At 43.1% G+C, this 26506-nt stretch overlaps 2 protein-coding genes across 9 annotated transcripts in view; one reads left to right on the top strand and one right to left on the bottom strand.

The window, feature by feature from the left end:
- Positions 1-21: 21 nt before the first annotated feature.
- On the bottom strand, positions 22-8158 carry LOC308572523 (galectin-related protein A-like). Of its 5 annotated transcripts, none has more exons than XM_081168653.1 (5): positions 8020-8158; positions 6382-6475; positions 3014-3102; positions 809-983; positions 22-331 (listed from the first exon to the last, which is right to left on the bottom strand). In XM_081168653.1, the coding sequence occupies exons 2-5, from the start codon at positions 6406-6408 to the stop codon at positions 188-190; spliced, it is 435 nt and encodes a 144-aa protein (XP_081024779.1). In that variant the 5' UTR covers positions 6409-6475; positions 8020-8158; the 3' UTR covers positions 22-187. The 5 variants fall into 5 exon arrangements, with proteins under 5 accessions (XP_081024779.1, XP_081024778.1, XP_081024781.1 ...); XM_081168652.1 differs by lacking the exon at positions 8020-8158 and adding an exon at positions 7883-7990; XM_081168655.1 differs by lacking the exon at positions 8020-8158 and adding an exon at positions 7872-7893.
- ZFYVE26 (zinc finger FYVE-type containing 26) overlaps positions 8017-26506 on the top strand; it is a 43429-nt gene continuing 24939 nt past the window's right edge. For 2 of the 4 annotated variants that reach the window (XM_081168627.1, XM_081168625.1), the window contains exons 1-17: positions 8017-8155; positions 9401-9598; positions 10496-10574; positions 11746-11835; positions 14487-15027; positions 15197-15327; positions 16185-16349; positions 16488-16576; positions 16897-17060; positions 17861-18073; positions 20060-20719; positions 21736-21828; positions 22757-22828; positions 23533-23681; positions 24364-24562; positions 25560-25823; positions 26013-26123. In XM_081168627.1, coding sequence (XP_081024753.1) covers positions 9408-9598; positions 10496-10574; positions 11746-11835; positions 14487-15027; positions 15197-15327; positions 16185-16349; positions 16488-16576; positions 16897-17060; positions 17861-18073; positions 20060-20719; positions 21736-21828; positions 22757-22828; positions 23533-23681; positions 24364-24562; positions 25560-25823; positions 26013-26123 — 3211 coding nt within the window. In that variant the 5' untranslated portion in view covers positions 8017-8155; positions 9401-9407. The remainder of the gene's footprint in view (positions 8156-9400; positions 9599-10495; positions 10575-11745; positions 11836-14486; positions 15028-15196; positions 15328-16184; positions 16350-16487; positions 16577-16896; positions 17061-17860; positions 18074-20059; positions 20720-21735; positions 21829-22756; positions 22829-23532; positions 23682-24363; positions 24563-25559; positions 25824-26012; positions 26124-26506) is intronic. The other 2 variants (XM_081168626.1, XM_081168628.1) reach the window with 2 other exon arrangements.

Below are 26506 nucleotides of genomic sequence, written 5' to 3'. Positions count from 1 at the left end.
AAGAATGCACATCGAAATATATTGCTGCAACTTATCAAGGTATAATAGGGCTATTTATAGAGCTCAGCCTTCATTTAAAATCTCAAGAAGCACACATAAGAGCAAAAGTAAGGAACAATATCCAATGGCATAAGGAGAACATTTCTTCACCAACCAAGGAGAGATAGGGGATTATATATTCTTTTCTTCAAGCCACTTTGGTGAGCTTGATGTCTCCGGAGATTTGTAAAGCTGTCACCCTTTGCATAGGCTGCACACGGTGAGTGAAACTGCAGAGCTGACGTCCATCAAGCAAAACCCGAATCTGCTGATGCTCACACAAGAGCTCCATCTGAAAAAACAAAGGAGATCCATGGGTGGCAGGGGCAGAGACTGACAGCAATCCCAATAAAGTTGGGCGCCCACAAAGTAATGAGTCGAAAGCTTATTGATTTCAATGGGACTTGATTATGCGTAGATGCTTTTGAAAATCAATTGGAAATATTACACTGGAAGATCTACCCTACTTAAATGGCAACCATATTTTATTATGACTTGACAGTCTAGAAATATCTTTATAAATAAATAAATGGTCTTTTGATCCTGTAAATACAGATGGAGCAAATAGAGGACATGTTTATTACAAACACGACTACAACTTTAGTTCCAAGCACCTATAGTTAGATGATCAGAAGAGTTGAAAGAGAAAATCTGCCCGAGGCCTTGGAGAGCTGCTGTCAGTCAAAGGAGACAATACTGGGCCAGAGGGTCTTAGGCAGTTTATATCTATGTCTATATATCTGTCTCCCATACTAGCAAGTAAAATTACCTTAAATGACTCCCCTGTTGTAAATGGGAAGTAGGGAATGGTCTTTTCCTCTTTACCCCATTTCCCAGCAATCCGTGAATTCCGGACAATGGATTTCTCAAGAAAGCTGACTGCAAACAACAGTCCAATGTCCAGATTGGCATCCATGGGGTCACAGAGCAAAGTCACTGAAAAACTTGAAGGAATGAACATGTGATAAGTAACAATTCAACAATCTAACATAATAGTGAGCTCATTTATCACATGCTGTGGCATTATAATGTCATATTTGTTTCCAGGGTAAGTATGGCCTAGTCTAAGGATGTGAAACCTGTGGCTCCCACCATCCTTCACCATGGGCCATGTAGCCTGGGGCTGGTGGGAGCCCAGCAATTTCTCTGGAGGGCCACAGGTTCTCTAACCCTGCATTAAATGCTTACCTCCAGCTGCAATTGGAGAAAAATAGCTAAACTGCACTGGCCTAGACGCTGAAAAAGCATTATGAGAGCTGTTGAGAAACATACATCAGAAATGACACAGAGCCTGCCTTTTTAGTGTGACATCATCATAGTGCTCTGTAAGAAACAGCACAGATATATGAGGCAATGATGCATTGTGCGTGGCTACTTAAGCAAATTTTAAACAGCTGACCAGACATGCAGATTAATTTTCCTTCAGCACCAGGGGTGATGGGATAGCTTCTTGCACTGCACATAAAGCAGCAGGCCAGATTAGAGGGACAAGGCAGAACTCACAGCTTTTGGACTCACAGCTGTCCATGGAGGCGCAGGTCAATTCTGTATCCAGGGCAGCTGTCTACCAACTCCACCTGGTACGCAGGCTGAGACCCTACCTGCCCGCGGACTGTCTGGCCAGAGTGGTGCATGCTCTAGTTATCTCCCGCTTGGACTACTGCAATGCGCTCTACGTGGGGCTACCTTTGAAGGTGACTCGGAAACTACAGCTAATCCAGAATGCGGCAGCTAGACTGGTGACTGGGGGCGGACGCCGAGACCACATAACACCAGTCTTGAAAGACCTACATTGGCTCCCAGTACGTTTCCGAGCACAATTCAAAGTGCTGGTGTTGACCTTTAAAGCCCTAAACGGCTTCGGCCCAGTATACCTGAAGGAGCGTCTCCACCCCCATCGTTCTGCCCGGACACTGAGGTCCAGCGCCGAGGGCCTTCTGGCGGTTCCCTCATTGCGAGAAGCGAAGCTACAGGGAACCAGGCAGAGGGCCTTTTCGGTGGTGGCGCCCGCCCTGTGGAATGCCCTCCCATCGGATGTCAAGGTGATGGACAACTACCTGACATTCAGAAGACATCTTAAGGCGGCCCTATTCAGGGAAGCTTTTAATGTATGATATTTTAGTGTTTTTTGGTTTCTGTGGAAGCCGCCCAGAGTGGCTGGGGAAACCCAGCCAGATGGGCGGGGTACAAATAAAAAATTATTATTATTATTATTATTATTATTATTATTATTATTATTATTATAGAACAAAACAGCAACAGAAGGAAACAGCTGGGCGGTACAGAAGAAACAGTTGGGTTCCCGCTTTCTGCCTACTGATACGGCTGGCTCTGTGCATGGGGCATTATTCTGGGAATGCCTCCTCTGGGAACAGCTATTTCTCCTCCATCTTTGCATCAGAAGTGTTGGAATGATCCAGTCAAACAAACAAATATAGCAAAATTACGACCCCTTTCCCCTGCCCTCCCAATGGGAAGGATGGAAGCACACAGCACTGGCTCATGCGGGGGGGGGGGGCAATAGGGAGCCTTGGTGACAGTAGAGGCAATTCTGTGATGAATCAGGATCATTCAGTGCTCCAGCCACAACTGAAGCAGCGATGGGTCAGCAGGATTACCCATCCCCAGCGAAGGCGAATTGAAAGAAGCATGCAGAGTTCCAGCAGGCAGCCATCTTTTTGAGTGATTACTTTGGGCTCACAGGAGACTTAATTATGGAATCATAGAAGATTAGAATTGGAAGGGACTAGTGTCTGGATGTGTGAGCTAAGAATGGTCAGTTATGCTGTGCTGAGCTACAGTGCTCAGAAATAGTGAATTATGTTCAGTGCTCCTCTGATGTTCTCCATATTGACAATACTATCTCTCCCTTTTTGCCCAGCTAATGCTATTCCTCAATAGATCTGCACCTATGAGCAATTTTCGCCAGATACATCCATGAAGCAGCTGCTAGAATGCCGGCTGACACACTTGCCTCTTGGGGGCAGGGCATATTACCCCCATGATAGTGATTTTCATGGTTGGCCTTAGTCCTCCTTTAATCTCACCGACGTATTTCTCCACCTAATGGGGGAAACAATAATTCTGAATATGTGTTTGAAAATGACATCTGTACAATAAAATACAAAGCTGCATATTTATCTATTACTAATACTATACGTACACAGGAGTTTTCTTCCTAGGTGTACCTGTCTTTTAAGCTCTGCATTAAAAACAACAACATAGAAATCTGTCTTATGCCAAGTCAGACTATTGGTTCATCTTGCTCGGTACTGGAATAATGTGACTGGCAGTGGCTCTCCAGGGTTTCAGACAGCGGACATTCCCAGTCCTCTCTGGAGATGCTGGGGTTTGACCCTGGGACCTTAGGCATGCAGAGCAAGTGCTCTACCTACAACTGAGCTACAGTCTTTCATCCAAAGAGCCACCCTGCAGGAGAAAGGAAAATGGGTGTGAAGCTCAAACCTTTTAACTGGAGTTCACTGAGGGTTACACCCAGATAACTGTACACAAGAGTGCTACCTTGAACCGTAGGTCTTGCTGAGGATTGCGCTGCCTCATGAAAGCATTTCTTTACACCTGGGGCCCACAATGTGGGCCCTACATCATTTTCAGACAGCCCCCTTGGCACTTGTCAAGGCCCTGACTCCTCTCAATTTTTTAAAGTAGTTTTTTGGGCTTTTGGTTGGTTAGGAAGCTGACTTTTAGAAAGATTGCCTGCTTTTTTTGTCTCGGTTTTATTTGGGGGAGTTTGTGGGGAGGACTAGGTGTTTTGCATGTTATGGGGGTGGGTGAGCATCACCTGTTTTTCTTCCGTGAAATGGATATTTATGGTACCTCCAACAGTTCCAAATGTACCCTCAAGCCCGAAAAGGTTGAATAACCTCATTTCACACTTGGGTTACTCTAGACCAGGGGTAGGCAAACTAAGGCCCAGGGGATGGATGCAGCCCAATCACCTTCTCAATCCGGCCTGCAGATGGTCCGGGAATCAGCGTGTTTTTACATGAGTAGAAGGTGTCCTTTTATTTAAAATGCATCTCCGGGTTATTTGTGGGGCCTGCCTGGTGTTTTTACATGAGTAGAATGTGTGCTTTTATTTAAAATGCATCTCTGGGTTATTTGTGGGGCATAGGAATTCATTCATATTTTCTTTCAAAATATAGTCTGGCCCACCACATGGTCTGAGGGATAGTGGACCGGCCCACAGCTGAAAAAGGTTGCTGACCCCTGCTCTAGACTTAATAAATGTGTAGTGAACAGTCAGTGTAATACAATGCTTACAATGTGAGACTGGAAATGGAGACCTGTGGCTGTGTACACACAACATATATTTAAAGCACATGACTTCCCCCCAAAGAATCTAGGAACTGTAGTTTATTAAGGGTGCTGGAAATTGTGGTTCTGTGAGAGGTAAAGTGCTTCAAATGTATGGTGTATACACAGCCCCAGAGTCAAATCCTAAACTATAAAGCTCACTAGGTGACCCATCTCTCTCTTCCTTAGCTACCTCAAAGGGCTTTTGTGAGGATAAAACTGCAGGGGAGGACACAAGCGATGAAATGGGAATTGCTACCCCTGATCCTAAAGAAAGTGTCGTCTCCACTGACTTTCATTTCAAGGAAGCCAAACCCTAGGTAAGCACTGGAACTCCTGGAATTTCTCACCACTCAGAGATTGGGGTAGCACATAACAATATGCCTCTTATTTCAGAACTATTGTTTTTTTATTTATATGCTAAAGCATGGTCTCTGGTTGTAAATACTTTGTCAGTTTTTGAAGCATTACAATCTCCTCCCACCCTATACCCACTGCCAAATCCTGTTTAAGAGAGATGGCTACTCAGCAGGGATAATGCACCTGTGGCCCTCCAGATGTTGATGTATTAAAATGACCATTGGCTATGCTGGCTGCAGCTGATGGGAGCTCTTGAGTCCAACAACATCTGGAGGGTCAAAGGTGCCACATCCCTTGCTCACTAGAGGCATAGCAATCCTTCATTGAAACCTTCTTGAATACTCCAAGAACAAAACCACTAATCTCGTATTCAGGCATAACTTTGAACTCTTTCCCTCCAGTCCTTTGGAGAGATGGAGTGAGGGGACCTATCGCATGAATACTTGCTAGACAATGAAAAAGCACTGATCACAGAATGGAATGTAATCTGGAATGTTTGAAATGTGTGTCCAAACACCTCCCAGAGCAATTATGAACTGCCAGTACAAAAATGTACTGTACTGGATGACTCTTAAGCTGTGCACATGACATTTTATTCTAGAATCAAAGGAAACTGAGTGCTTGTTTTTCTCTACATAGTACACAAACAATCTAGATCTATTTGCTCCTGAAAAGTGCTTCATTCCAAAAATAAAAGCTCCTTGCAGATTGATTCTGTACTGCACCACAATGCCTGCACAAACACCAAGCCATTTGTAGCACAAAAATATAGTGTTTTCTCAGTCTGGAATAGTTCATGCTTGTCTTTAGCATGCTGCTTTCAATCTAGATTGATTCCTGGCCCTGCCATCCACAAGGATGGGTGTGGTTACTTGATATGCATTTTTAAAAAGTTTTCATGACCGTCATTGGTTATGTTAAAGCTTCACAGTTGCAAAACATTTTCCATTTTCTATTTAACCAGTTATTTCTATAGAATCTTAATCTTAAAATGCCAGCCACAGAAGTACTTTGCAGTAGCTTTTCTTGTGCAGCCTGGTTCTCAATTGATTTACTCAGAAGTAAGTCTCACTGCATTCCGTGGCAATTTATTATTATTAAATTTATATCCTGCCCTTCTTGCCAAGGTGGCAAGTGATTTTTTAAAAATGAAAAATAAAAATGGACTTAAAGCAGTTTCAAACATCTAAAACAATCATGTTATCTCACAACTAATAATTTCATGGTTGGCAGGAACTGCAGCCTTGACTGACACCTTTCACTGACATAGTCACTTAAAATGGGTAGGGAATCGCTTGGCTTATTTACAATATGGTAAATGTATGGAGGAAATGTATGCTGCTGTACTCGCAAAGGGGAACAGACTGGTTCAGTTTGTGTGGCCTCCCACTCTATGAGCCCTCTTTTTCTGCTTCTGATTTCAGTGCATCAGAAGCATTTAATAGCACTCTGTCTGAACAATGTGGATGCTGCAGCCAAACAAAGACATTTACGGGATTAGCACTGGCAGGCAAACCCATATCTGATTTTTTTTTCCAGGATTCAAAGAGATGTAACATTAAAATGAATAAGTTAAATAAAAACTCATTCGCCTCTTCCTCTTTACATACTTACACAAATAAATAGGCTTGCAATAAAGTAGAAAGTAGGTTTTTCAATACTTACAGTTGTGCACCTGTCATTTTCCGTCATGTTTTTTTGGCCTGTTACACGCAGGCCTTCTTAGAAGTCTATGGAAAAAGTTTTGTTCTTTTCCTGCCTATAAGCAAAACAAACAAAAGAGCCAGAATAGAGGATGTAGTGGGGAACATTATCTCTAGCAAACACCAGTTAGACACCACCCATGCAGATAGCTGAGTCACACAACAGTCAACATCTTCAGATGGATGCTGGACAGAGTAAGAGGGAAGAATATTTGACATAATGCTTTGGGAATAGGGGAATTTTCATTTAGCCATTGATCAACCAGTAAGTTTCAAATAATGGCTTCAGAGGTGCAAAAACAACAACAGTTTTTATACACATATAATAGAGGATATACTTGTACCCTTGTCACATACAATGGCATATAAATAAATAATGCCTGGAAGTACATGAAATTCATTGTGTTGAAAAGCACTAAGACTGACAATAAGGCTGAAGTAAATTAGTTCACGATCAGACCTGAATGGTGAAGTAAATGGCACCCAATGAAATGAAAATATAACAAGTTTTTTCACCCTACACATCGCAATCCTATAATCAGAAGCAAGTAACACTCAGTTCTGCAGGACTTACTCCAAGGTAAGAGAGATTGCAGTCTTCATTGACCTAACGAGTTATTTGCTATTAGAAGCTCTAATAATAAACACTATAAAAGAGTCACCTCCCTCCAAAGGGACTAGATGCATTCACATGTAATGTGGGTCCCACAAAGGTATTTCCTGAAATATACCAGTCCTGGATTCTCTGAACTGCACTGCAGGGTTGTAGTAAACTACTGTACTCTCTTCCACCTCTTAGCAATATGAGTATAACAATATTAGACCACTTTGCCATATAAAATACCCCCTATTCTCTTAATGATTAATTTTATTAGCATTAAGTATTGGCATGTTAACTGTTTAATATGTTTGCAAAGGTTGGGGTGATCCGTTTTCTTGATGTAAAAGATGACTTGGAGAGACTTACTACCTTTTGTTTTGGGGTGCACAGGCCCAATCACAGCTACACAATAACCCTCAATTTCAGAATTGTTTTCTATAGGGCCATAACCATTTCTCCGTTGAAGTCGCCTCCAGACTTCAAAATGAATCAAGAAGTTCCAGACAGTAGGTGTGTCAGTCTAGCATTTTAGTCTGTGTGCTCTGCTTTCCTAAATGTCAGTCACAGTTATTACTTGCTTCATATGCTAGCAACATTAAAATATGACAGCAGGCTACAGTAGCTTTTTTAAAAAAAGAAGAATGGCTCGGAAGGCCTACACGTTTTGCCTGATGAGACACTAGCTTATTTTATTTTCTATAACGAAAGCTAGGGATCCGGCCAGCTAGTGGAATAAAGGAGGACTGTATGGTAAATCTGGGTAAATCCCAGCCAACCGAACTAGAGAGGATAAGGGAGAACGGGATCTTCGGATGAATACAAAATTTTAAAAATCAGTAAATAAATTGTACGTTATGCGGACCACGAGCGCCTGTCTTTCCAGACACGTGATATTTTTGCCCGCTTCAGAGATGGCAACTGTTGGGCTTCAATGCCCTAGAGAAAGATGGCGTCCCCCTTGCCCAATAAGCCGGTTGTTCCGCCTGTCGCTTCGATCACCTGATTAGCTTTTCAACATGGCCGCGGCAACCGGACTTGATTCTGTCTGGGAGTGCAGGTAGCGCTGATGACAGCAGGATAAACTCCTGAGACGAGGCGAGTGTATATTCTACTGGTGATTGGACCTCTCTTCCAGGTGGGTCCTATGCGAGGCACGAGTTGCTGGTTCCCTACCTGCGCTGCCTTTGCATGCCGGGGGAAAGTATGCGGAGGGTGGGGGCGAAAAGGAAAAACTCCGCTGGGTGAGACGAGACTCGGAGGAGGACGCAGGAGAGCCTCCTGCCGGGGGTATTTAGGCGGAGAAGTTCACATGAGATGGGCACGGCAGCTTGCTTGCCGAGACGAGCGAGGAAGGCACTAGTAGACTGTTGCGGGTGGTTATTTAAATATAGCCAGGCTTTTAAATTAACAGTTGCCCACGTGATGAGAGTAACCTTTTAGCAAAGTTGTCAAGTATAAAAAGCAGCCACGGAACGTCAGTGATACATTCTTTTGCCCTCTTTGGAGTCAGCTCTACTAAGCTTGTTTGGTGGGACGTAATTCTGAGTGAAGGTACCTACTTTTAAGCTTGATACTTGAATAGTACTGCCTCTCAAGGTACTTCTTTAAGAAACTGAAATGTGAATTGGAGCAAGTTGCATGAGCAATGGGGCTTGATTCATCATAGATTAGCTGGGCAAAGTTTATTTGGCAGTGGAAAGTTTCCCACAGAGCAGTTAAGTCGAATGTGGCACCATAAGAACTGTTCAGGTATAATAAATGAGCCCTGGTTTATTAATGAGTCCACTAGATGACTTAAAGTTTTGGGGGAGTTTTTTAACCTGCAGGAATAATTCTTGCTGGGCTAAAAGGTTTTGCTCTTCTTAATGCAGAATTTGCTAACCGTCTCTGGCTTAGGCTCAGCCCCAGCACCCTCAGAGATTTCCATATCCTCACAGAGATTTAATCCCTTTTTATAGCTTCCCTTGCCATCCATACTGTCCCCTGTATTTCCACTCAAGATCAGCTTAGTCTCTCAACTTGTTATTGTTAGGCCTGAGGGAAGGCTAGACAGCTGCAGTTTACACTTTCCTGTTTTCACTCTCACCTGTTTACCTGCAAATGTTTTGACGGATTTTCAATGGGCAAACAAGACAATTGCTATTCTTGTTATTTTATAAAAGTGTTTGTTTGTTTATGTGGACAATCAAATGTATTAGGTTAGCTGTCTGTCCTGCTAGACATTTTAACTTTGTGTAGGGAAAGACTAAAGTTCCACTTCTAGACATGAATCTTTCTGTAAATTTCCATCTCTCATTTTAGGAAGTGCATTGTAAGTGAATGTTTGACAGATATGATTTAAGAATAGGATCTAATGTGTTCCAGTCTTTGCATTTTGAAGCAGGAAGATGCATCCATTTGGTAAGGAGGAATCTGCATCCCTGGAACGGCTCTTCTGGTTTTTTTGTGATTGTGTGAAGAGGGAAGACTGGGAACTTGCACAGGCCTGCATTCCTCAATTACACCGGTGGCAGGAAGATGGCTGTGAAAAAGTGGAAAGGATCCTTCATGCTCTAATAGTCTGCCCTTCTCATCTAAGGTGAGCACTACATCGACTTTTGGTAACTAACAGTTGAAAGTGTGTGAAAAAGTTGCAAGTTTTAAAATATTACAGTGCAGTCCTGTACATAGATGCTCCAAAGAAAGTCCCATTATTTTCAGTGGGGCTTATTCCCAGGTAATAATAATAATAATAATTTTAATTTATACCCCGCCCTTCCCAGCCAAGGCCGGGCTCAGGGCGGCTAACAAGCAATAATAAAAACAAGTTGAATGAATACAACTTAAAAACAAGATTAAAATACAACATTAAAACATTGAAATATTAAAGTGAATGCAGCCTTAAAGTATGTTTTGAGTGTGTTCCTTATTACTTTCAAAAGGGCAGCGGTCTTAGTCTTTTGCAACACAAATAACAAAGGTTATTGACTAACAAATTTATTATGATATCGACTTCTGTCAACTCCAGTTCACCATTGGATACATGAAGTGTTATCCTGAATAGCAGGAACATAGATATTTGCAGAGGGGAAGAGTGATTGTGAACTTTGAGGAAAGCAGGAAGTGGAATGCATATGTGAAGATGGTAAGAATTACATAACAGGGACGATTCACAAAAAGCAATGTATCCTGACATTTGTAAGTCAGTTATTACATGTAATGTGATGACAAATGATTGTGGCAATTCCATAGACAAGCAATAGTACTGAACCTCTTGATATACTGCCATTTACTGCTTTCCTCTTGCAGTCTCCCTTTGAATTTCCTTTGTTCAAGAATGGATTCGATTGTGGTAGAGCTTTGAGCACCATTGCTTTGGGGGGTTATGAGCTGCTCTCGCTAGGGCTGCAGTTCAAAGCAGTTCAAAAGTTACTGACATTTCTAGATAAATGAATTTAGTATGAAAAATGACTAATTTGGGGATGTCTCCTTGTAGGTGTGGATCGAACCACAGTCCTCAAAAACTTGCTTGGTTTTGGCTCCTTGTTTTGCAGACGTGGCTCGCATGGGAGCAGGTAAAAAAAATCTGTTCCATTCCAGATAAGAAAATACTTCTGTCCTAATTTGAGAAATTTTGTAGCACCCAATGAAGTTTGATAATTGCTGCTGTTTTAGTAATTACAAAAATAAATAAATCAGAAGGCTATTAAAGAAGGCTTTGGCTATGACCAGGCATAGGCAAACTCAGCCCTCCAGCTGTTTTGGGACTACAACTACCATGATCCCTAGCTAACAGGACCAGTGGTCAGGGGTGATGGGAACTGTAGTCTCAAAACATCTGGAGAGCTGAGTTTGCCTATGCCTGGCTATGACCATAACATTATGCTCTTCTTCAATTAGTTTGATAGTGCAAGTCCTGTTGATATTCTGAATGGATAGGCCACAATGCAAAATAGCTAGCTCTGTTCAAATAGCAAAATGATGCATATAATGATGCTTTCTTTTCAGTTCTTGCAAAACACCAGTGGCAGTTCTAAGTTTTTGATGTTCCTGCCCTTGTGCATTGAAAGGCAGACTGACATGCAGAACTTACACAGATATAGATTCTGACATGGGGATAAAGTGATAAGAAAATATTCTGCTTCGTTTCTGTGTGCTAAGCAGCTGGTATAGTCATAGGAGTTGACTCAGTAAGAAAGTTGGCAGTCTTACTGAATCAGTGGGGCAAAAAAATTCTTTTAGATTTGGCAATGCCCCCCCCCAAAGCACCACCCTCCAGCTCTCTGCAAGGTTCCCACAAATTGTTTCCTTAGATTGTAGCTGTCATTTTTTAAAACTAATTGAACCAAATATTTGGTTTATAAGTACTGGCAAGTAAAGTTGTTGACTGAATTAGTCTATTTGAAATTAGTCTATTTGAGCAGGAAGTATCAAAGTAGACTGGGAAATAAGTTGCAATCTCTCCCCAGCTCCTAAAAGCTTTAAAACATCTAAAATGTCTACCAAGAAGCTCTCAGTAGATATACTGTACTTTTCTGTGTATAAGACTAGGTTTTTTTTACTCTAAAATAATGTTAAAAACGGGGGTCGTCTTCCCCCATTTTCATAAATTTGAGTCCCCCAAAATAGGGGTTGTGTTATACACGGGGGGGGGGTATACACAGGAAAATACGGTATTTTATTTGCATACCTATTCTAATACATATCATTCCAATTTCTTTTCTCTCTCTCCTCCAATCATTCCAGAAAACAGTTCCAGAAGCTCTCCAGAGAGAAACTGAGTTCTTGCTTCTCCTAGAAGAACTAGAAAAGGATGTCTCACATGCTGTTCTAAAGGTGTGATTGCTTCTTGAGGGTGAACTTGGTTCAACAGGTGTTACATTTAATGTTGCTCTTATGTGTGCAAAGCTCATGTATGAACAGCGAATTCAGTACAGTCCTGAGATAATTCCAACTCCTGGAATTCATATGACATGTGGGGTGATCCAGGAGTTAGCTGGCTGTGATTCAGATGAGCAGTCACCACTTCAGTTGTTGGTCTGAATCCATGCCTATTTAAGTGAACTTTGTGTGGCTTGTTAAAAAAATATAACCTATGTTACCTAGTTTTCTTGAGTGTTTTGATTGCCATCTCTATGGATGTTTGCCAGCGAGGCTTCCCCCTTATGCTTAAGTTTATTGCCAGTCAGCTCCAGCCTTCTGAAGATGACTGGTTATTGGGAATGTCACTGATCCTTTCAAGGGGAACAGTCATACTTTGGAAGCATTAATTTGGGGAAGGGCCAAGCTGAGTGGGGGAGCACATGCTTTTCATTCAAAAGGCCCCAGGTTAAAATGCTGGCAGCTCTAGGAAGGGTTGGGAAAGAATCCTGCTTGAAACTCTGGAGCCTGTGTGGGTTGTACCTAGCTTGATGGACCAGTGGTCTGACTTGGTATAAAATATATTCCTATGTTACGATTTTATCTTATCGCTTTGTCACCTCTCTTGGGAAAGTTGATGGATGGTTGCTTGTTTTTAACCTAATATGTCGGATTCTGGACCTCCCAACATAACTCATAAACAACTGCCTGCCTTTGTGTAGTAAAATTGTTAGGCCCACTTCAATTTCGGAAAAGTTGTTCAGTTTTAATGTCCATAATGAAGTATTGTTCAGACTGCTAGTGGATCTGCATAGTTCTATCTTCTAGTCCCAAAGGTCTAGGTAATAGGAAAAGTTCTGAGTCCTAGTGTCAAACTCTTAGGCTTCTCAGTTTTTTTCTGTAAGTGCTTTGCTTTCGGTTCTGGACTGGATATTGCCAACCTGAGATCAAATACCAAATGGTTCAACTGATTTAATTTTTTTCAGGAACACTGTTTATGAGTTCTACTTGTTTTAAGAGGTCACCAGTTTATTTTTGATATTATTGCATCCTATATTACCACATCATTCTACTTGTGTAAAAAACTTCATTAAAGAAAATGAATGTTTGTGGAAGAGAAAGGTGCTCTAGGATCATGTGTCATGATTAACAAAATGCAGTCAGAAACTCATGTGACTCAGACATCTGTAACCAGCTACATAATGGCTGTGGTGAGAAACCCCTTAAATAGGACTGAAAGAAGAAGAGAAAACCATGCGGCTTTCTGTACAAGATGCAGCTGGTTTAGCTTCCCTTTGAAAATGTAACTAGCTTTTGATAAGGCTTTCTGAAACCTTTACTTCATGATTTAAAGCTGATAACTACTGCTTTGATTTTAAAGTGCTCCCTGGCCTACTCTTTAGGTGTAGAATAAATTTACAAGAGAGGCTAGGTAAAGGTAAAGGGACCCCTGACCATTAGGTCCAGTCGTGGCCGACTCTGGGGTTGTGGTGCTTATCTCGCTTTATTGGCCAAGGGAGCCGGCGTACAGCTTCTGGGTCATGTGGCCAGCATGACTAAGCCGCTTTGGTGAACCAGAGCAGCGCACGGAAACGCCATTTACCTTCCCGCCGGAGCAGTACCTATTTATCTACTTGCACTTTGACGTGCTTTTGAACTGCTAGGTTGGCAGGAGCAGGTACCGAGCAACGGGAACTCACCCCGTCGCGGGGATTCGAACCACCAACCTTCTGATCGGCAAGTCCTAGGCTCTATGGTTTAACCCACAGCGCCACCCGCGTCCCACAAGAGAGGCTAGCACATGTGAAAATATTTTGATAATGAAATGCTTGATGCTCATTCTGCCCTTTACTTGTTTAACAGTCATGTTCATAAGTTTTCTTGCAAAGAAGCTATTTCCTGGCAAAAATGAAGGAAATCTAACCAGAGTGTGACAAGTGGGATAGAGTGTCTCTGATTGGGAGTTATAATAACCTGATAATTCACCTTTATCAGCAGGAGCAGCATGGGGAGAAAGGGAGTTTCTCCACTGCAGGGGTGGGGACAGCATCACCATCCGATCATTTATTTCTCCTCTTGTTTCTGTCAATTTTGCATCTTCTTACTGATTTCTTTTCAATAGCTATGAGCATTAATAGTGTTTGCAGTTTTTGTTCTTTGGCCTAGATAGCAGACAATGGCCCAGTTCACACAGGAGAATTAAAAAGATCCTCGCTGTGGCCAGACATCTCTGCTTCGCTGTAGCAGCTATTGGTTCTACAGTCATCTAGTGAACCTAATTCCAGTCTTTTCTCTGTTTTTTCACCATCAGCTCATTCATTCTCTGCCACTTAGGGGATACTTCTTATAGCACCAGAGAGGAGCAAGGAAGTCTCAGGGACCCAACAATATCATTTCTCCTCTGGTGCTACATGAAGAATCCTTGTAGCTGCAGTATGCAGATAGAACTGGAATGGGGCTGTCCAGCTGCAGATGTTTAACTGTGTTTGGGGCTCTCTTAGACCCCCAGTGTAAACTGGGCCAATACTGTTGACAGCTGCTCCATATTTTATATATCTGCTTACCTCTTTACGTCTCTCAGTTGTATTTGTGGAAAGAATCTTCTGTTAATCCAGCTATTTCCCCAGGAACTATATGAAGCTTTTGGAAACAGGCATGGGCCAAATAGGAAGCCGAGAGATGGAGCCGTGCAGCTGTTCAGTGCCGAGGTGTTCTCTGCTCTCCGAAAGATGCTGTTGCAGGCTCCTCGGAAGCTGCAAGCCATCTTGGAGCTTCTCCAGAGAGATTCTGCCGAGCAGAGCTCTTCACTCACACACAGCGGCTCTCCACAACACATCTTCTTTGACTTTCTCTGGGAGTCCCTAAAATATTTGAAGCGCCTCCATCTAAATCCAGAGTTGTTGGAATCTGGTGGGAGCGAGGCCGTGGATGAAATTTATTGTGCCCTTGGCATGTTGAATTTGGAGGTGGAGAATCAGACTGGAGAGCTACGGCTTCTCTGCCGAGAACTTCTGGATGCCTGTTGGGCTGAGCGGAGCCCGCTGAAAGAAGAGAGGCTGCTTGGCTGTCTGCTCAGGAAAGACAGCCATGCCTTGCTCAATCTGTTCAGCAGTGTATTCATTGAGAAGATGAGAGAGAAGCTGCTGGGACTGAAGTCACCTGGCAAAGGTTTGTTTAAATTTGCATGTTCTCTTTGCTGTGCAATGATAACTGTTGGCTTAGTTTAACCAGGAGATAATTGGTGACTGTAGCTAAAATGTATAGAGAGCCTGCCCATCTTGGTGCTATTCTGTGTCTTAACTATATGTGAAATTAACCCAACTTATGGGTGTTTCAGGTACATCTGAACAGCTGGATGCAGAGCGGGCAGTGATGGCATTGTTCTTGGATCGTGAACACGCTCCTTCTTGGAAAGCTGCCTATTTCTACTGCCTGAGCAGCAACAAGCACTTTTTGGAACAAATTCTGGTAAATCACTTATGAGACATTCACATAGGAGTTGAGTAATGGATCATGTGGCTGCCATTGTTTCTGAGTTAGGCAAAGAACTTTGTGAACTCACTACCAGCTTTATTATCAAGATCTTTGGCAAATGTGCTGCAGTTTTAGTGCCTTAATAGTTAAGTCAGTGAACTGCAAACTAGAACTCTATGTGCTTCATGTAGATGCTTACTCTAATGGTGTAACTTAGGTATTTCTTTCTTGGATTTGTTTATTTTTGAAGGTGGGCTTACCTATCTAAATCAAGGGGCTTGCTACGGGTAACACCCTTCATATGTTATGAAATGGTACCTTTGAAAAGGTCTGAAACAAGCGTGTAAATAGTGTATAAAGGTGAATGGGATTTTAGTGAGTTGAAGCACTTAATATAGATATTAGCATCTGCTTCTATGGAGTCAGGCTGAATGTCCACCGTAAGTACTGTCCAACCCAATTGGCAATAGCTAGCTCTCTGAGATCTCAATAAAGGGTCTTTGTACCCAAGATGCTCTCGATTGAACATGGAACCTTGACGCATACAAGGCATGCATTCTTCATAGCCATAGTCTCTTTGAATTGGTCCATGCCTAGTACAGGTTTTGGATCATCACTATGTCTTCATAAAATGCTGAAGGAGTCATTTGGAACTAAGAGAGAGGGGTTGTGATAGCACATTTTATCCATAGATTTTCCAGGGGCTGCCTCCCTACAGGGCAGAGGAACAGAACATGAAAAATCTCTTAGAACTGTTTTTAACATTTGCAAATTTAACTTTGCAGTTTTAACTCTCCTTCCCACTCAGGCATTCCACAGTCTTAAAACAAACAAGTTGTTCTTTTCTCTAGGGTACAGCATTAACTTTATTGAAAAGGGAAGACTTCTCCAGCCTCAACAGTTTACTACGGCGAGAATTCAGCCACCTCAGTCGCCTCCTGATATTGTTAGGGTGGACTCAGTGTCACAGTTTAGAGTCGGCAAAAATGCTGCTGTGGACTCTTCACAAATCTCAGGTACGTCAGGCCTCATCAAGCCTGTGAGGGGAGGCACAATGTTTTTCCTTGCTTTGATTCCAGTCAGTTTCTTAAGAAGAGGAATTGGAGGGGTTTTTTTTTGCTTGGAATGGATGCAAACCTATTTCTTTTTAACAGGGACTCCACAATGACTCAGTATTAAAAGACTTCTGTGATGGACTGTGTGCCCAAGTGGAAGTTCTTGAATGGTGTATTCAACAGAATAGGTAACAGCATGGTGGTGGTGGGGAAACCTGTTGAGAATTATGCACAATGGCTGGAGAAAGCATAAAATTCATTTGATATACACATGTTCAGCGAGGATGGATGTGCACGTCATGGTTGATGTCCATGAGGCCTGGGGAATGTGTGCAATGGCCAGTTGCTACGCACATTAAGCACTCAACTTACATTCCCCTTAACAGGTATATAAAAGACTTCATGCAGAAAAATCTGAATGAGAGGGTTGGGAATCCTTCTCTTGAAAAAATGTGTGGTTACAAGCTAATCTTGCTGCCATTGAAACTAGGCTTCTTTTCTCTTGCAGTAATATTATCCCAGAGAAGGTTCTTCTGCAGCACTTGCACAGTTTGGAGTCCCACACATCCCTTTACTTTCTGCACCATCTTACTAATCTTGTGGCCCTGAACGAAGAAGCTGTCACTGAACTTCTTCAGGCAATTCCAGCCAGGGACACAGAACAAGCTCAAGGTAAATGGGGGGGGGGGAGAGATGGCTATAGATATGACCAAGTGTCCATTTAACCTGTTTGTTGGATACACTATTGTTTGTCATGGCAAGAAGGGCTTTGCTAGCATTTTCTTTTGAGTTTCTAAGAATCTTGGCTTAGTGTTGCCTACGAACCAGAGACTGTGGTTTGAAAGAAAACTATGGTCAGTTAAAGAAGCCAGCTTCATAGCACATAGTTTGATGTTGGCTTGTTTAGAAACTAACCAGAGCTTGGTTCCTACAGAATGCTAGGCTATGATTCTTTGAAAATGAAAGCAAATCATGAACTGGTGTGCATGCTTTTTTAGGTGACATTAATAGCCAATGTATATGGGGATGAGGCAGATGGGGACTGTGGCACGCGGGGAGGTGAACTGCAAGCCTTTGGTCCTAATTGGAACCATATGTGTGTGTGTGTATGTTTCGGGGCGGGGTGTCTCCCACTGGTACAATTCAAAGCTCTCTTCTCATTGTGAAATGAAGGTATAGACAGAGACAATTTCTGTTGGGGCTGCAATGAGGATAAAAGGTTAAAGCCCACATCCACTCACAATACAGCCCCAGCCTGTTTCTCTGTTTTTCCTTCTCTCCCTCAGACACACACACAACCCTATGTGCTACACCCATTGTTGGTCTGCAGCTTCTCTAACCTTGTTTGGGATTGGGTGGGAGCACTGATTCCAGGCTCTGGAAACAACGGAAATGTTAATAACTTGCCTACAGCTGAGCAAATTCAACTTTCCATTTCCCATTTCCCACTTTCTCTCTCTTTTTTTTTATAGATTCAACGGCGATGGCAGCTTCCAGTCATTTGAGCCTGCGTCGCAATCTCATTCTTTTCCAGGCATTTTGTGCCATGAAATATGCCATATATGCCCTCTGTGTCAATGCACACAAAGATTCACATTGCAAAGACTGCAGGAACTTTTTTGTCAATGGCCTCCCTGAGGAGATGCCTGGCGAATGCAAATCTGCAGATCAGCCTCTTTGCCCAGGTCTGGTTGCTTCCACATACCTTGTAACAAAAGTCATTGTTGCTTTTTATTTGGTGTTCATCTACTTCTTTCTGCAGAACAAGACACACCTGAATAGGGTTTTTTCCCCAGAACTGTAATGCTGGTGCAGCAGGAGAGATTGCCATCTGCTGTGCCATCATTTCACCATGTTCCATGTTCGGATGGGATGGTGTGCTTTCGTTCCTTTGCCCCATCAATTTCTTTGGCAGTGATATCTCCACTGGCCCAGACTTCATAGGGGAAATGTGGGATTTATGGAAGGAGACAATCACCAAGTAAGGATTTATAGATAATGGTGTAGAAAGGAGTCCATAGGATCAGTAAGTGATTTCTAGAGGTGTAGGGCAGTGGTGGCCAAACCTGGCCCTCCAGCTGCTTTGGGACTACAATTCCCATCGTGCCTGACCAGTTAGCTAAGGATGATGGGAGTTGTAGTCCCAAAACAGCTGCAGAGCCAAGTTTGGCCATCACTGGTGTAGGGTGCTCCAAAGTAGCAAGGCATTGCCCCAGAGGTTTAGCTCTTTGGGTACCACACTCTGGCCCACTGAGCTGTAAGCTTTTATGGAGGGGCAGGTGCCACATGCACTTCTCTTTCTTCCACCCTCCCTAAAGCCATTCATTGCTGCTACAAGGAGACTTTATGAGTGCACAAACTGGAATAGGTGGATCATAACGTATAGGGAAGTATTACTGCATATTTCCCCTTTTTTATCCCTTTACAGTTACATAAAAATCCTTTTAAAGCTGAGGGAAAGTTTACATTGGCAGTTGCAATCATATGTGGAAGGTTTAGGTATACCCATGGGCTGATTTGTGAAGGCCTTGTGCTGAGAATTCACCCTTACTGTAAGAGCAATTACGTCTTTCTTTATTTTTACAGGTGTGTAAAATAGCACAACAGCTGTTGCACAAGGTCAAAATGTGAATTGTTTCCTGATAAGCTGTGAATTGAATTATTTAATACGGGCTCACAGTTTAGGATAGCATTTGGGTTATATTTATAGATTGAGTTAGACATGAATCTGTAGACTCCTTCTCTTTGACTCCCTTATCCTAGTGCTGCTAGTCTAATTCTGTACCCTGCTTCTATTATCTGGATGAGATGGGCTAATGTGTCAGGGCAAGAGCTGTAGCTTAGTGGTAAAGCACATGACTTGCATGCAGAAGGTACCGGGTTCAATCCCCAGATTCTCTAGGGCTGGGAAGGACCCTCTCCCTGAAAACCCTGGAGAGCTGCTGCCAGTCACTGACTTAGACGCATCGACTCTCTGACTTGGTATAAGGCACAGCCTGCATTCTGTTTTTGGAAATGGCCAGTGTTACCTACGTGATGTTGAATGTCCAACTAAATGCTACCCCTCCCTTCTTTATTCTGTGGCTGTATCAAAACCCTCCGGAGAGTTTTTAAGCTGGGGGCATTTAAGACAGGTGGCTGGGATATGAATGTTGCCTAATTTTCAGGCACATTTATATTTCTGCATATTCAGCAGGCAAACATTAAAGTTAGAAGCTTTTCCCCCTCTTGAGTTTTGTTTTTGTAAACAATATAAAAGTTTATCGTACATATTCTTTTTATATGGAGTTAGAAATAAATGATATTTATACTGGATATTGGCATGCCTACAGAGACTTGTTATGTGAAGAGGTTTTTATATATTCTGCACCATCTGTGTGTCTATGTTGCTTTGCAAAGAACAGATATGATAGGTCCCTACCCCAAAGAACTTACAAGGGGGTACGTGTACGGGTTTCCTAGGGAAGTCATAAAATGTGATGGGGGAGAAGGTAGAAAGGGTAGAAGAAAATGCTGGAGGAGGAAGAAGTGGAAGAAGACAGGGCTAGAGAGGTCAGGTGCATGACTCCCATAGTTCCATAGTTACCTTTATCTTGAGCATCTAGTCCTTGAATGAGGAGAGCAGGGGAAATAGTAAATCTGTTTCTAATGTTTTGTTTTCCCAAATGCAGATTATGCAGGTCTCTTTGCTCAGTATCTTGCCAAGTGCCAGCAGTTTTTAAGGACTGTCCCTGTTCCTCTACACCTGGAACTCCTGGAGAACATCTTCTCCTTGCTCTTTGTCTCCTACAGCGACCTCTGCAGTGATGATCCCCACGAGGAGGACAACACAGAAGAGTCTGTCCTTGAGAAAAAGAACTGTGCTGTCAGGAGGCTTGAGCATTGTCCTAGCCAAGGCTCTTCCACCTCAGCGAGTCCACAGCACTCGGCAGAGCCCGGAAGGAGACCTGAGACATGCACTGCCTACAGTACCTCTCAGGAGCATTTCAGCATCCCAAAGCTTCAAGATTTGCAGTCAGATAGCAACAAATGTGAGTCCTTCAGCTGGAGCCATCTGGATTTGAAGCATTTTGTCCGTGACACCTCTGGGTTTTTAGCGGATGATGTAGCAATGGAGATCATTCTCAACGTGCTCCAGGACCATCTGAAAGAAATGGAGGGCTCTTCCCCCTGGGACTCGAAGCATGTGGCTCAGGAGGAGCTTGCATTGCTGGACTGCTTGAATCTGTCTGTTAACAGAGATGGCTTTGGTTGTCGTGTGCAGCTGCTCTCCAAGTACCTCTCTGAAGCTCAGTGGCGGCACAAAATAGTGCTCAGCAACAGAAACGCAGGTAAGGGGTTCCAAGTGGTTTACTACTTCAGTGGTGCTTTGATAAGGCCAAGCAAGCAGCAAGAGTCTTCATACCGTCAAGGAGCCAGGGAAGAAATAGAGCACATGTTCATGGCTCCATGGGTCAGATCCTTATTAGGATGTGCCTTGAGAGGGGTGGGTGGGGCCAGTTTGACAGGTGGGCAGGGCCAGCATCTCACAGGCAGCAAGATGCCTATAATGAAGGCTCCTGCCTTTGTTATAGCAGCTGTTTCAGATGGCAGCACTTGCAACGCCTCTTTTGGCAAAGCCCTTACCTGCCCCACACCTGACTTAATGTATGACTCTGGGGCTAGGACAGGTGGATGTGGTTTGCCCAGAATGGTTTCACCGGCCGAAGTCAAGCGTAACCATCATTATTTTTGATGGTTGTCCCTAATTCTAGGCAGCTTACTGTGAGACTGCACTAGAAGGTGCTTCTCTGTTGTCAGTAAGCCCATTCCAGTGTTTCCCAGTGCCCTTTTTAGCTTACCTGCCACAAATCCTCACCCTTCATAAATTCCCCGAGCTCTGCAAAACATAGCTCTTACTGCCCATCCAGAAGTAAATGTGTCTGTTTACACGGGGTTGTCAATCTGGTCCCTACCGCCCACTAGTGGGCGTTTCAGGATTCTAGGTGGGCGGTAGGGGGTTCTATAGCACAAGCTGAATCCTCCTTCCATCAAGCACTGGTGGGCGGTAAGGAAATATTACCATCAAGAAAGATGCATTAGTGAGTGGTAGGTATAAAAAGGTTGACTACCACTGGTTTACACAATAGCTTCAATGTTGTGGCTAGAACTTAAAACTCCATCATTTAATGGTTTTATACTTGAACTTGAGTTTTATTCCGTGTGTTAAGCTAGGAACGCGTGAGATGGCAGCTTCTACCTTCTACTTGCATGGTTACTTTATGCTAGCATTGCTTGCGTTGAATGTGTGCTCGAACTGAAATAAATAATGGAGCCCCAACGCAGTAGCTGACTGTTGCTCTTCTAGGAGGTCAACGTGTTCCCAGTAAAACATGTGGAAACTTAACCAGGGGGTCCAGCTCAAAGAGGAGGCACAGCCTGTCTCAAAGGCCAAAGCCAGGTGAGGTGAAGAAAATGTGAGAGAACCTTGTGTTCCCCTCTTTCAGAACTTCATGTCTGTGATTGTGGGGATTTGTGGGGCTGTGACCCATCCTGGTCTACAACTAGAGCCCTGAATCAGATATTATTACAGTGGTGCCCCACAAGACGAATGCCTCGCAAGACGGAAAACTCGCTAGATGAAAGAGTTTTCCGTTTTGGAGGTGCTTCGCAAAACGAATCTCCTATGGGCTTGCTTCGCAAGAGGAAAATGTCTTGCGAGTTCCTGCGGGTTTTTTCCCCCTCCCCCCTTTTTCTAAGCCGCTAAGCCGCTTATCAGCTGATCCAATCAGCCGATAAGCCGCTAATAGCGCTAATCCGCTAATCCGTCAATGGGCTTGCTTCACAAGACGAAAAAACCACTAGACGAAGAGAATCACAGAACGGATTCTTTTCATCTTGCGAGGCACCACTGTATAATAAAAAAGACTGATTTTTCTTTTGTTGAAAAAAGAAAAATCAGTCTGTTTATATATCTATATATATATAGATATAGATATATATAGATATAAAAGCAAAATCCATTATTAATTGGAATGTTTATGTGAATTTTATGGAAATTTAGTAAAATATATCTTTAACATATATATTAAAAAACCCGACTGTATAACTTTCAGTGCTCACTTTAGACTTGGGGCCAAAGAAAAACAAGTATCGATATGTTGTAAGTGCTAGTCAGTGTCCTCTATGTGAGAGAGAAGCCCCTCTGAGGCTCCCTCCCCAAGGCTTGATAAGCTATTCTTTTAACAACGATGAATCACCAAACAAGCATGTCATTGTTACTGGCTTCTCTCTTTCCATCTCTCTTTCCATGGAACCTGCAATAAAATGTTCTCAGTTGCTTTGTGTGGCCAAAGTGTGTTTCTCGAACTGCTTATTTTCTTCTTCAGGTCAGAAGAAGGGAACCTCAGACCCATCACTGGCAAGCACAAGTAGTGAGTTAAGTCTCACCAGCACATCAGGTACAGGGCATCTTCCTTGGTCGCACTGCCATGCTTCGCTTGCCATGAAATGCCCCCTCCATGGTGGCATGACTACTGCCTGCTCATATGTCTTTCAAGAGCCAGGAGAAGAGGGTGGCAACGTGAGAAGGGGCCTTTTCTGCAGTGGTTCCCCATTTGTGGAATGCTCTCCTCAGGGAGGCTCACCTGGCACTTTCACGACATATCTTTAGGTGCTAGGCAAAAATTGTTTCTCTATAACCAAGCCTTTGGCTGATTAAACAATGTATGGCCTATTAATTTGTGTTTGTAGGAGGAGATTAATATTCTTTGTTGTTATATGCATTTTGTGTTTTCACCTTTGTGTTGTAAACCACCCTATCACCCTCAAAAGAAGCACAGTATATTAAGATATTCTTTATTTTCTCTTCTGAAATTCTGCTGAAGTGTTAATTTTTATTCTGCTGCAGAGATATCATTTTTAAGGGTTTTATTATTAATTTCTTTATCAACTGTTGGCCACCCTGGTTAAAAATGCTGAAGGACAGCACATACATTAACATTTTTAACTAATTAAAAACCTTTTGACTGTTCTGCAATTACCCAAAAACAGCAGGAGCTGGCACCGACTGCTTACTTTGTGTACATCTTCCCCAGTTCAGGTTCAATAGTGATTACCTGTTAACCGTTACATCTCCCTCCCTCCACCTTCCCTCCATTTTTAGATGGAAGTGAGAGTTCACTAACCGGCTGCAGTGATGTAGAATACAGGATAAAGCCTCAACAGAACTCCCTCATCCCAATGATGCTTTCCCCACCTGAATCTCTTCTTGTTGCCTGTATCTTGAGGGGTAACTACGTAGAAGCTCATCAGGTAACGCAATAGCCACTGCGTGGTGTTTGTTTTGAAAGTAGCTGGTTTCTCCTGGATGTTATCGTGCATCCATTATATGTTCAGAGTAGCCATGGGATTAATCTCCATGGTTTCTAGCTATTCTGTGGACATTCTGCATACTGACCCTGCATCTACAGTCTTGATGTGGCAAATGGCCCTCTCCCAGCCGTCTGCTTCCTCCCCTGCCAGATTTAGTAGGGATTTTTTTTTTAATGTTCAGGAAATTGATTGTTTTAAGTCTAGACTTCTTCCAGAAAAGATATTAGGGGCTTACTAATCCTTCTATATCTAAGATATAATTGCAAGATAATAATTTCTTCATTTAAAAAAAAAAAATATTTTGTTTACATAATAAAGGAAATTCCGTTTGGGATGGGAGAAGCAGGAGACACACAATATTGGAAATGTGTTGGTCACCCACAGCCTGTCAGGGGTAGAAACCTGGTAGCAGTAGATTTATTTGCCCCACTGATCTTTCTAGAAAAATCTCTGGATCTATGCTGTGTTTCAATAGGAACTTCAGAAAAAGGAAAGAAGAGTTTGCCAGTAGAGGAGAATTTATCATTCCCCCCCCCCAAGAGAACATCTGGAACATTGATTAAAAAATACTTCTCCCGCCTAATATGTACGTACGTGGTTTCTTTCAATTCCACAATGACAGGTGGCGATGATGTTTAGTTTGGAGGCGTCTTCTTCCTATGGTGAGCTGATATTCTTGGAGCATTACCAAGAAGTGATCAAGGAGCTGGCAAAAGTGGAGCACAAGATTGAGCACCAGTCATCTGAGGGATCTGGAAACCTCAAACAGTCTGGAAGTGGCCGTTCAACACTGCAGGCCATTGGAAGTGCTGCAGCAGCAGGTGCAGACTTGGCTGTTGGCTTTAAAATTTGGAAACTGGGTGGGGAAGACAGACAGACAGACAGACAGACAGACAGACAGACAGACACACACACACACACACACACACAGAGCACGGGTATGACTTTCAAGGGAATTAAACTGCAGCTTACTATGTAATCTGCTTTGTGTCCCACCAAACTAAATACAGGCTATATACAACATAGGCTTAAAAATAAACAAACCCCAACCCCTATCGATTTTTCTGCCTGCTGGGACTGCAAACATAGAGTGGGTGCAAGCTAGCCCCAGTGGGCTGCAGTCCAAAGCTGGCGGTCTGGATTTGGCTTGATGGGACGAAAGCTGTGCAGGCCTCTTGGAAATTCAGTGTCTCTCCCCACCCCCACCACCCCTGAAGGGTGTCTAAAAAATAAGATTGTCACAGATGTTCTCTAAAACTAATGCTGCAAGGGGAGTAGCTCAGCAAGAAATTACTTTCCTTACGTTTGCATCAGGCGCTCTTGGTTGCAGCACATTTTGTCAATTGTCTTCTGTCCCTCACTTTTTCCTGATCACAGTAAAATAAAGAGAGTGCTATAAAAGCATCACAGAACAGTTCAGAAACGAAAATGCTTTGCAGTATAAATAAAAAATGTTCCGTTTTGTAAATCACAGTAATAGAGTATGTGGGGACACACACACACACACACACACACACACACACACACACACACGAAGTGGGGGCATGCTTACCTAAGAGCGATGAGGGACAAATGAAAACATGCAAGTAAGGAATCCATGTTGGTATTGGATACAGTGAGGGAATAAGCAGCTTCTGTTCTCTGCTGTGTCATCTAAAGCCATACTAAGCATGAAAGGGAGCTGTGCACTCTCAGTTTTGGACAATAATGAGAGTGTAACCTAGGGAGGGGTCTGACATATTCAGGACTGAAATCCCATGTTGCCTGTTAACTGTGGCCCCAAATCATTGATGAAGCTTTCTCTCTTGGTTTCCCAAGGTATGGTGTTCTACTCGATTTCGGATGTTACCAACAAGCTCCTTGCCCCTTCAGAAGGCCTTGTCCCTATGCTCCAAGAGAGCTTCTGGGCCAACAGTCTCCAGCTAGAGCATACAGACCCTCTGAGAAATGTTGTTGAGGGCCTCTGCCCCTCCGCTATGGCTCTCTTTGACTTGGCGTCTACTCAGTGCCACTTATGGAAAACCTGCAAGCAGCTCTTGGAGACGGCAGATAGGAAGTTGCACAACAGCCTTGAAACTAAGGGTAAGTTTCTCTCCTCTGTTTAGGTGCTTTGACCTTGAAAAACAAAATGTTTAGCACTAAAAGTAACTACAACAGCTATGGCCACCATAGACCTTGCATGTAATCCTGTCAGCATAATTAGTTTCTCTCTCTCTCTCTCTCTCTCTCTCTCCTGTGTTTTCTTTCTTTGCCTTCCGCATCTGATACCAGGCCGAAGACTTGATTCTCTTCTCCAGGGCTTTCTTGGCATGAGGGGTTTCCCAGCAGTTCTTCAACAAATAAGTAAAATTATCAACACATCACAAGGGCAGCCTAAATCAGGTAACTGATTTAAACATCTTTCATTTGCTTACATCTCGAGGACCGATTCTTGAGAGTCACCCCTGGGATATAGATCTCCCTCCTGAGGTCAGCTCATCTGGCTTCCTCTCTGTTGGACATCGGCTGAGGGGTGAAGACTTTGGGTTGCATCCTGTGGTGTTGCTCAGCTGACTGTAAGGCTTCCATCAGTGGAAAACGGAGAGAAGCAGTTTTTGTGAATCCCTCTCCTCTTTGCAGCCCCCTCTCACACCTTACATCTTCTCATTCAGAGTGTGGGGCATCTTGAGGCTGGATGGCAAGGGGGAATAACTGAAAACCACTCCTTTCTCCATTCTGCCGATGGCAGCTTTAGCACCTTTACTCTTTTGGGAAGGCCTTCAGCC

Source organism: Podarcis bocagei (assembly GCF_964188305.1).
Source record: "Podarcis bocagei genome assembly, chromosome: 1".
Taxonomy (NCBI): Eukaryota; Metazoa; Chordata; class Lepidosauria; order Squamata; family Lacertidae; genus Podarcis; species Podarcis bocagei.
This window is presented reverse-complemented; position numbering and strand designations above follow the sequence as displayed.